General features: G+C 40.7%; 1 protein-coding gene across 3 annotated transcripts in view; it reads right to left on the bottom strand.

The window, feature by feature from the left end:
* Window positions 1-627: 627 nt before the first annotated feature.
* LOC143025504 (uncharacterized) overlaps window positions 628-11,909 on the bottom strand; it is a 67,816-nt gene continuing 56,534 nt past the window's right edge. For 2 of the 3 annotated variants that reach the window (XM_076185270.1, XM_076185272.1), the window contains 4 exons: window positions 7,944-8,053; window positions 5,791-5,916; window positions 5,291-5,492; window positions 628-1,947 (listed from right to left, as the gene is read on the bottom strand). In XM_076185270.1, coding sequence (XP_076041385.1) covers window positions 1,772-1,947; window positions 5,291-5,492; window positions 5,791-5,916; window positions 7,944-8,053 — 614 coding nt within the window. In that variant the 3' untranslated portion in view covers window positions 628-1,771. The remainder of the gene's footprint in view (window positions 1,948-5,290; window positions 5,493-5,790; window positions 5,917-7,943; window positions 8,054-11,909) is intronic. The other variant, XM_076185271.1, reaches the window with a different exon arrangement.

The following is an 11,909-nucleotide window of genomic DNA, read 5'->3' as shown; positions in this document are numbered from 1 at the left end:
GAGCAGGCAGACCAGTCAGTCGGTTAGTTCTTCACTATACTTACCTTGTTACAGGTCACTAGGCCTTCGCAGCTGGTCCCCCACTTGGGGACCACACCACATCTGCCTCCGACACTCATATCTGCACTAGAATAAAGTAGACAATGAAGCCGCACATCACTCTATATCACTTTGCCCAAGTAACACACATATGTTACAAGTCTATGCCAGGTGGCGTGTAGCTGTGGCTGAAGGTACCACCTTTGCCATATGCAGTCAGGGTAACTCGCAGTCATTGCATGTTTCCAAAGAACAGCATTCTTATTGCATATTGCTTAATACTATGGTCTGCCTCTCCTACAGGTGTTTGTTGTAGACTTTACCTGTACTTCTATTGTTTTAGACAACCTTGTGTTGCTGTCATGTGTTAATATTTCATTCCATAGCAGCTGTGCATTGATGATTTGGAGTAAATAAAACTCAAATGCCATTTCTTGTTTTATTGAAGCAGATGATCTAAACTGACAATTATAAGTTCACACATTTTATAAGTGCAAAGCAGATACAAAATCACATATATCCCTTGGAGATACTAAATCAAAACTAATACAAAAGTGAGCTCTACACAAGGGTAAAAACACAGTCAAACTAGGAAAATAGTTCTTTATTCTCTTGTCTTTTAAATACAAATATACACGCCATTAATTGCCATGACTTCTTCGACACCAAAGCTTTTTTCCAACTGTAATACCACCTTTGGATTTCTTTGACAGTCTGTCTTACTAAACTGGTCAATCAGTAGGCTCTTTGTGGGTAAGACTTGTTTATAAAATCCTAATGTTATTACCAGTTTATTTACATCAGGCTCTTCCAGTCTTAAGGATGAGCAACTGCTTGCTGTACCTAACATGACCTACAGCAACATGTTATGCTTTCATTTCTGCAATTATATTTCTATTGCATAATCAATCATATGTGCTACGAAGGAATCTATTCCAATGTTAAAATATGTATACCTTCACTGAAGCACATTCTCTTCTTCCTAGCATTCAACTATGTACATCACCGTTTACCTGACTCTGTAATCTAGGTGGTTTTGTAAATAAAATGAAATGAAATGTAAATAGCCCTCTATGCCATTTAAATATTATGTCTATTTGAAACTAAACGACCCAACATAAAAATATATCCAAGTTAAGGGATACAAATGACTCTGCTTTCAGTATAAATCACTCAAAAAGTATCACTCACACACTTTGTAGAATTCATGCATCTGGATGCTTTTCCACATTGCAACTGCTTTTTATAATCATCTATTTTGCATAAGAAACAAACTTGAGCCACAAGCTTGTGATCTGTCCTGCAAGCTTCAAGTAGTAAACCATGACAATCATAGCTGCATTCTATGCACATACAAAGTTGATTTACATTGCTAACAACTTGTGAAAAAGAAAAAAAAATGTACTGTATATATATACATACACACATATATATATACAAATACATATATACATATACATATGTACACACATATATACATATATACACATATACATATATATACATATATATAGAAAATGAGGTCATATGTATGTCCATTCCAATCTTTAAATTGGAGGCATGGGAAATCATATAATCAATATGACTAATACAAGGTAAGACATTGTCCAGTATATTAAAAACCCCAAAATCCATGTTCCCCAACTACCATTTCACATTCTATATCATGGCTTACTATAGCCCTCTATGGCACCATGTCAGAGCTTGTACCCACTACCATTACTCCATTGCCTTACATGATTGAGCACAAACCAGACAACTCGCAACCTCTTCTTTCCATGGGAGTTTCCGTTAGTTCCACACCTTTAAATCCTGGCTTAACCTCATAGTCAACTGTGAAAGGTGGAGGATCAAACTCTTCGAATTCTCCATCTAAGCTCAAGCGACTCGTTTCCAAATTGTTGTTCCCTAAGTAAGAAAGACATTATTAGTCTGAGACAATTGTAACAAGGAAAATAATAATAAATGATGACAAAGGAAATAAACATTACACATAACCAGTCAATCAATCCATTGCCTCTGATCTCTTTTGAAGACCTGGAATCATCCTGGGCAACGTACTTAAAGAGAGTTTAGTGTAGGCTATGAATACAAGCTGCTCTACATTATGATGAATGACAAAAGCAACAGTGTTTATGAACAGACCAAGTTACAGACGGGGTTGGGAGAAAGGACAAGATGGACCAACCAGAGGTGGTCTGGTTATCTTATGAGAATAAATGGGGAAAGATATCTTTGTAGGACTTGGGGAATTCAAGGTACTGGGAGTGAGAGCAATAAAGAAACTACTGTAGGCATTCTGTGTCTTGCTGCATTGCTTCTGACCCAGGCAGTGGCCAGGAGACAGGGATGATCCTTCATTAACAAGAAGCAAGGGTGGTGGGAAGTAGAATGGGTAGGAGTGGGTGTATGCCTGTGACTTGGCTACCTTCTTTATACAGGGGAGTGAGAGCACATGGTAGACCAAGGAAGTGGGTGGATGGGATAAATGTAGTTGTAAGAGCTTGTGATCACAAGTGAGGGGCACAGAGTTGGAGGAAAATGTACTGAGGTCATGACATTTTCCATGAGAGGAGTGCACTAGGGATGAACAAGTAGTGCAAGTTTCAAGCTGGATGAAATTAAAGGGATAAATGTGATAAATGTGATGAGCTATAAATAACAATGTTGGTTTGAAGTTAACAGTATAGGGGGTGGGGTGGAGTTTGCTTGTGTATATTATAAGATCATGTACATAACCCAGCATCACTGGTGTGTGTTATGCATGTATGTATGTATGTATAACTTTAACATGGAACCAATGACTTCTACTTGATGTGGTGGTCCTGCTAGATGGACAGCAAAGCTGTCCATTTTCAAAACCTGTCAATTCACCTCTGATCACTCAGTCTCTGGATTGGATCAAACATCTCTCTTTACCTACTTTAACTGTAGTCTTACATTTCTTCACACATGGAGAGTGGACAACTAGCAACTACTCTCCTCTCTACCATTTTGAGCCAGTGACACACAAACAGTCCCACACTGATACAACACAGAAAACAGTCCAATGTGCAGGGCAGCCACCATCCAGCCCCTAGGTTACCAGAGGCGGTTGGATCACCACATTGCAGATAACTGTCCAGGATGCAACATGTCACCCTATACTATATAACACATTATGGAAGACTGCACTCTGCACAATTATGCATGCTAACAACACAGCATATACTCTAAAAGGTATTTGTGGTAAAATCTCATTCCAGCCATGGTACTCCTAAGGAATGACAACAACTGTATAAAGTTTCTTTCCAGAGAGATCTGTGGGAGGTTCTGAGGACCAATGCCAGCCACTGTGGGGCTACAAGTTTTCCATGAGACAACAATTGATCAACTGATTGTATATATTTTTTTTTTCTTTAATATACCAAAAGCTTTTTCCCCCTTATATGGGAGGGAGCCAAGTCAAAGGCACATACCTACTTCCACCCATTCCACTACCCTTTCCTCCCTTTCATCTTAGCTCCTCATGGATGATGGGTCATCCCTGTATCCTGCCCACTGTCCTTGGTCAGAGGCAGTGTAGCAAGACACAGTACATCCACAGCTTCACTTAATTGGCAACCCCCTCTCTCCATTCCCTCATGCAGAACAAGAGAAGACAGAGAGAAAATCCCTTCAGGCTAAGTCAAAATATCATTCACATGTAAGTACACCCGCATCCCGTCCTTTCCTTCCTTGTACATACATACATACATTTTTTTTTTTGTACATACATACATACATACATATACCAAAGGCTTTTCTCCCCCTTACAGGGGGGTAGCCAAAAAGAAAAAGGCACAGAAACCACTACCACCCATTCCATCCCCTACATATTCCACTCCCCTTCACCCTCCCTCTCATCTCGGCACCTCCTGGACCATAGGTCATCCCTGCATCCTGTCCACTGCCCTGGGTCAGAAGCAGTGTTGCAAGACAGCACATCCACAGCAAGGCCACTTCATTAATTCGGCGACCTCCCCTCTCTGTCCCCTCATGCAGAAAAGGAGAAGATGGGGAGAAATCCCTTCGGGCTGTGTCAAATTATTTCTTACATACTTCCTCACCCCCATCCCCCACCCACTCCCCACTCATGCATCACAGCATCATCAATACACAACCCTTCTCCATTCACTCCTATCTTCTGTCCTCTCCCCTCCTTCCTCAACAGACATTCCTCTCTTTTGTAATGCCCCTTTTACCCCATCCATCCACCTCATCTTAGGACACCCCCTCAAATTCACTCCTTCCACCTCTTTTACTAATCTTTCTTCACTCATTCTTTCCGTGTCCAAACCATCCTAATACTCTTTTATCAACCCTATCTCCCAACTCCCTTTCCACCCCTGTTCTCCTCCTCACATCCTCATTTCTCACTCTTTCTTGTCTAGTAACCCCTATCATACTTCTCAGACATTTCATCTCAAACACATTCAAACTCCTCCTCTCTCCCTCTCTTTCCTACCTTGTACAACAGTATTACTTATACACAGCCACTCTCCACTCATCCCTATCTCCTGCCTTCTCCCATCCTTTCTCAACAAACACATCCCTCTTTCTCAATGCCCCCTTCACCCCATCCATCCATCTCATCCTTGGTCATCCCCTCAAGTTCACTTCCTCCACCTTTGCCTTCCAGACTTTTACTAATTTTTCTTCACTCATTCTTCCCGTGTGTCCAAACCATCCCAATACTCTTTCATCAGCCCCATCTGCCATTTCCTTTTCCACTTCCACTCTACTCCTCACCTTCTTGTTTCTCACTATCCAATCTTGTATCCCCTATCATACTTCTCAGACATTTCATCTCAAACATCTTAAAACTTTCCCTCTGTGTCTCTTTTAAATTCCAAGTCTCTGCCCCATACAAAGCTGTCGGCAAAATCACCCATTCATACAATCTCCTCTTTGGATCCATTCCTAGATGCCTATTTCTCATGGCATTTTTTAACCCCTCCCCAAGACATTTATCTGCTTCTCTCAATCTACAATTTACCTCTACCTCCACTCCTCCCTTTCCTGCCACATGCAACCCCAAATACCTAAAGATATCCACTTCCTCCAGCCTCTCTCTTTTAAGACTTACTTCCAAATCACTGCCATCCTCTCCCCTTGTACCTTGCTTTTACCCATATTTACCTTAAATTTTCTCCTATCACATACCTTCCCAAACTCCATCACTACCTCCCTTAATCCCCCCTCTGACCTAGAGAATAATGATGTAACTTACCATCTTCTCCTTCTGTTGCTTTACCATCGCTAGTATTGTTCAAGAGAGGTTTTGCAACAGTGATCTTGATTTTAGGCACCAATGAAACAGATCGTGTGGTCTCTGGAGTTGCCAGCTCAGTGTTGCCATCTATGGAGCTGGAGATGACTGTCGTGGACACATTCACTGCAGGTGGAACCCACACATTCTCTTCTTCCTCTTCCTATGGGATCAAATATATTCTGGTTATTGATATTCAGCCGAAGGACTAGGGGATGGCAGTTAGCCCAAATCAAATTAAATCATTCAGACTCTTCAGTAAAATAAGATTTACTCTCATTATGCATAACTGAACACTTCACATTTATCACTGTATTTCACTAATCAATAAAAACCTACAAGAGATATTTCCTTCACATCAATGACATAAAATCAAATGATTATCCTCTGCTCTACAAACTGTACATTGCAACCACTGTTTTTCAGAAGAAAGTTTTAAAAGAAGAAATCATCAAACTCACCCGACTGTCATCCTCAAGTGTGAGGCAGTTGACGTCATCTTCCACAGGTTCCTTGATGATGAGGTCATCCTCGTCATCCTCCTCAGGTTCCTTTTTCACTTCCACCTTCACCTTCACCTTTGTTTCCTGAACAAGTTCAAATACACAATATAGTATCAGTTATGTTTTGGGGGTTAATCTGTGGCAGTATACTTGAAACCCTGTGAGCCTCTACCTTCTCTGATGGGGAGGGGAGCAGCAAAAGGATGAAGGAAAAGGGAGGAGGAAGGATATGGGGCAGAGAAAAAGTTGAGGAGCTTACGTCAGGAAACATAGAGTAACTGCTGCCAAAGCTATCACCTTTGTCCTATGTGCTTGGACTGTTGGAGCAGGTAATTACAGTTGCTGCTAGTAACTGGAGAGGCTTGTGGTATTTGAACTCCCAATTAACCAAATACAAGACCAACATGGTTCGAATTACACCACCAGTTCACAAGAGATGAAAGAGAGAGAGAGGAAGAGGTAGAGGGGTGAGAGGAAGGATGAATAAGATGAGTATGGGAGGAGCACTCTCACTATCCATCCATGTAACATAATATACATCTCAGATACTTTTAGATTCTTCCCTTCTGCCTCCTTCCAATTCCATGTATCCACTCCATACAGTGCTGAGGCACAATTCCTATCTTCACGTTGGGTTTATCCCCAGTGAATGGCTATGGGGAATGAAAAGTGTCATGATAAATGAAATCTATATCAATTGGTATATACAGTTCACCTCATGACATTTTTCCTTCACCCTAGGCATTTACTTTCTTTATTCTATAACTCCTCATTTAATACCATAGGTGACCCCAAATACTTGAAACTCTCACCCTTCAAACTTGTCTCCAACTTGCCACCATCACCTTACTTTCACTTAAATTTACCTTCAGGTTCCTCCATTCACACAACCTCACAAATTCCACCACCAACTGCTTCAGTCTATCCTCAGACTTAATCACGAGCAGTGTCATCTGTAAACAATACCTGGCTCACCTCCCACTTCTCTCCACTTTTACCCACCAACTTCAAAATCATGCCTAGCATTATTATAAAAGGATTACAAAGGTGGAGCATGCCAACGGGAGACCTTTTGGTCCATAACTAGGTCAGATCAAAAAAGATTATAAAAAATATATATATATATAAATATATATATATATATAATAACATAAATAATAATAACATAAATAAATGCATAGGTATAGTTACATAATAAACAAACAATAGTAAATAATAACAAATTGACATATAACTAATAATAAATGTGAATCAAGCAAATAATAATATACAAACAGACAAATGATAACAAAACAAATAATATAAAATAAATGACAGTCATTACAGCATCTTGCTTAGGTGTTTGTCTAAATGATTCTTAAAGCTTCAAACTAAACTGCATTGCACTGCCTCTGCAGGAAGTTTATTCCATTCATTAACTACATGGCTGGCAAAGTTATTTCTACCCACTTCAAATTATATCTATTTCCTGACACTTTGAGACTATTGTTTCTTGTCTGATTCTCATTCAGTGTGAAAATTTGGTCACTTTTGATGTTGTCAATTCCCTTTAGAATCTTAAAAGCCTATATCAAGTCACCTCTGAGTCTATGCTTTTTTAGGGAAAACAGATTCATATGTTTCAGTCAATTTTTGTACGATTTATTTTTTATATTTGGAATCAGTTTTGTGGCTTGCCGTTGTACTTTTTCCATGCAAATAGTTATAAATCCTACAAAGAAAAGAAAACAACAACAAGTTGCACTTCTAAAGAAACAAGTCAACCTTAACTCTTTACTTGCCAATGTGGATTTACCTTTTTTTTTGTCACTAGTTTTGCCCTTACAAATGATGATTTTCTTGAGTTTAAGACTTTTAAGGATTTTAAGGCTCTCTTATTTACTGTTTCATTAACTTGTACCTGGTAATGGATAATTTTTTCACCCAAATATAAATGTAAGGAAGGTACCCAGCCAAAGTCACAAACCCATCCTCCACCCACCCCACACCCATTTGTTGGGACATCCCTGCCCTCCACCCATTTCATGAATCAGAAGAAATGCAACAAGACAAGGCATATATAGAAATAAATGAAAAACTACTAGGTATTCTCAAACTCAGTCATGACTTACCGTTGATAGGACATCCACACTACTTTCATCCACATCCATTGGTTCTTCCTTGATGTGCACTTTGGATGGGTCAAAGGAATCCAGATTAATATCAGCTAGTTTTTCAGTAACTGAAATACAACAATATATTACAACAGCTGCTCTTCATGAATCAAGTATATCTTAACTCTTCCTCTTTTCCTTAATATTACTTGCCGACTTCTACAGTGAATTAAACATAATAGTGCAAGTGTGATAACAAAAAAGTCTACAAAGTAAATGGACAATTAAAAGAAATACAAATAATTAGGAAAGGTACAGAAGTGAGAAAACTGGAAAGATGGATGCTTCCATCCCATTTAAGCTTGGTATGGAAGTCAGTCACTATCGTAACTCATATCATTTATATCTAGAAACCATCAATGTTAACGAAGTGTGGTTTGGTCAAATTATGAAAGGGACGGTGTAAAATGGAATATAGATACCCCTGACACTGGACCCAGGGTCCATTTGCTATACTGGGAAATGGAACCCTCCTTGTAGAAAATGGACCCCTCACTAAAATATGCAACTCATTGACATTAGGTTAGGTTAGGTATTTTAATAAACATACATAAACAATACTTATTAATAAATGTTGATATGTTATGTTTATAAAAATAATAAAATAAAATTAATTAATTAAATAAACATACATAAACAATACTTATCAATAAATGTTGATGTTTATAAAAATAATAAAATAAAATAAATTAAATAAATACATAAATATACCAAGGGCTCTCTCCCTCACAAGGGAGATATCGAAAGTTTGAGGCATAAATCCAGTCCCACCCATTTCACACCCACATACCCCAATCCCATTTACTACCCCTCCCTCCTTTTTTTCTTGGCTTCTCTTGGATGACAGGTCATACCTGCATCTTGCCCACTGCCCTGGGTCAGAAGCAATGCAGCAAGACACAGCAAGGCCACTACATTTAATTGGCAACCACCCTCACCATCCCCCTCATGCAGAAAAGAAGATGGGGAGAAATAATTTTGGGCTGCATCAAAATACTGTATCATTCACACATACTCCCTCACCCCCCTCCATCCCCCACCCACTCCCTTCCATGCATCACAGCATCATCCATACACAAACATTCTCCACTCACCCCTATCTTGTCTTCTCCATTCCTTGTTCAACAGATCAACAGACATCCCCCTCTTTCTCAATGCCCTTTTACCTCCTCCAACCATCTCATCCTTGGCTGGCACCTCATGTTCATTCCCCTTACCTCTGCCTTCCACACCTCTTTTACTAATCTTTCTTCACTCACTCTTTCATCAACCCCTCTCTCTTACCATTCCCACTCATTTCTCACTATATCCAGCCTAGTAATCCCTATCATACTTCTTAAGCATATTTAAACTCTTCTTCTCTTATGTTCCATGTTTCTGCTCCATACAGTGCTGTCAGCACAATCATCCCTTCATACAAGCTCCTCTTAGCATCAATCCCAAATGTCTATTACTCGTTACACTTTTTAATCCCCTAAGGAATTTACTCACTTCTCTCAATGTACATTCTATCTCCACCTCCACTTTTCCCTTTCCTGCCACATTCTCCCCAAGTATCTCAGCTATTTGCTTCCTCCAGTCTCTCTCCCTTAATACTCACTTCCAATTCACTGCCAAATTCTCCCCTTGTACATCTCCTCACCTTACTTTAAACCTACATTTATCTTCAACTTCCTTCTTTTGCACACCTTCCCAAACTCCATCACTACCTTCCTTAATCCCTCCTCTGATTCTGCTACAAGTGCAGTGTTGTCAGCAAACAACAAGTGGCTTATCTCCCATTTTCTTTAACCATCTCCCATTTTCTTTAACCATTCCCATTGCCCTTGGGAAAGATGAAGTGAAAGCAGCTGTTAAGATGATGAGAGCAGGTAAGGCACCTGGGTTGGATGGATGCCATGCAGAATGTCTGAAGAAAGGAGGCAGTTATGGTGGACTGGCTGGTGAGGTTATTTAATGTTTGTTTAAGAGAGGGTAGAGTGCCAGAGGACTGGAGGAGTGCCTGTATAGTTCCGCTTTACAAGGGAAAGGGGGACAAGTGTGAGTGTAGTAGTTACAGAGGGATCAGCTTGTTGAGTGTAGTTGGGAAGGCTTATGGGAGGGTCTTGATTGAGAGGATTAGGAGAGGAACAGAGGGAGTAATTGGTGAGGAACAGTGGTTTTAGGACAGGTAGGGGTTATGTAGATCAGATTTTTGTGGTAAGACAGATATGTGAGAAAGCTATAGGAAAAGGTAAGGATGTTTTTTGGGCTTTTATGGATCTGGAAAAGGCTTACAACAGGGTAGACAGGAAGGCACTGTGGGAAGTACTGCAGATATATGGGATAGGAGGAGTTTTTACGAGAGTAGTAGAGCTTGTGTTAGGATTAGAAATGGAGAGAGTGAATGGTTTGAGGTAAAGGTGGGACTTCGTCTAGGATGTTTTATGTAGCCCTGGCTGTTCAATCTATACATGGAGGGGGTGGTGCAAGAGGTGAATGCAAAGGTTGGGTCAGGGGTTGGAGATGGTTAAAAAAAATGGAGAAAAGTGGGAAATAAGCTAGTTGTTGTTTGCTGACGACAATGCGCTTTTAGCAGGATCAGAGGAGGGATTGAGGAAGTTAGTGACAGAGTTTGAGAAGGTGTGTGAAAGAGGGAAGCTGAAGATGTGGGCAAGAGTAAGGTGATGAGATGTACAAGACCTGTGAGAGAGTGACAGCAGGCTGGAAGTGAGCATTAGGTTGAAAGACTGGAGGAAGTGGATAGTTTTAGATACTTGGGTGCAAATGTGGCAGGAAAGGGAGGAGTGGGGGTGGAGGTAGAATGTAGATTGAGGGAAGCAAGTAAATGCCTTAGTGGATTAAAAAGTGTAATGAGAAATAGACATCTGGGAATGGATGCTAAGAGGTTATATGAAGGAGTGATTGTGCCAACAGCACTGTATGGGGCAGAAACATGGAACATAAGAGAGGAAGAGAGAAAGAGATGAAATGTCTGAGAAGTGTGAAAGGGGTTACTAGGCTAGATAGAGTGAGAAATGAGGAGGTGAGGAGAACTGGGGTGGAAAGGGAGCTCAGAGATAGGGTTGATGAAAGAGTATTGGGATGGTTTGGACACATGGAAAGAATGAATGAAGAAAAATTAATAAAAGAGATGTGGAAGGAGGAGGTGGAAGGAGTGAATATGAGGGGGTGTCCTAGGATGAGATGGATGGATGGGGTGAAAGGGGCATTACAAAAGAGAGGAATGTCTGTTGAGGAAGGATGGGAGAGGACAGAGGATAGGGGTGAATGGAGAATGGTTGTGTATAGATGATGCTGTGATGCATGAGGGGAAGTGGGTGGGGGATGGGGGGTGAGGAAGTATGTATGAGAAAAAAAATTGATGCAGCCCAAAGGGATTTCTCCCTGTCTTCTCCTTTTCTGCATGAGGGGATGGAGAGGGAGGGTCGCTGAATTTATGAAGCGGCCTTGCTGTGGATGTGCTTTGTCTTGTGACACTGCCTCTGACCCAAGGCAATGGACAGGAATGACCTGTCATCCAGGAGGTGCCAAGATGAGAGGGAGGGAGGAGGGTGGAGGGGAGTGGAATATGTAGGGAATGGAATGGGTGGGAGTGGTTTCTATGCCTTTTTCTTTTTGGCTATCCCCTTTGGTATATGTAGCCAAAAAACAAAGGCATAAGATCCAATCTCGCCCATTCCATCCCCACATACTCCACTCCCATTCATCCCCCTCCATCCCTTTTATCTTATCTTGGAACCTCCTGCATCTCGTTCACTGCCCTGGGTCAGAAGCAGTGTTGCAAGACACAGCACATCCATAGCAAGGTTGCTTCATTAAATTGGTAATCCCCCCTCTCCCTCCCCTCATGCAGTGATGGGGCAATGAATGAATCCTTGAAGGGTATTTCTGTTGTGAGATAGAAAATGAGCCCCTTACTGG

This window comes from Oratosquilla oratoria, chromosome 5 (genome assembly GCF_046742065.1).
Source record: "Oratosquilla oratoria isolate Oo_2021 chromosome 5, ASM4674206v1, whole genome shotgun sequence".
In the NCBI taxonomy this organism is placed as follows: domain Eukaryota; kingdom Metazoa; phylum Arthropoda; class Malacostraca; order Stomatopoda; family Squillidae; genus Oratosquilla; species Oratosquilla oratoria.
The sequence above is the reverse complement of the archived record's forward strand: the minus strand, read 5'-3'. Positions and strand labels throughout refer to the sequence as shown.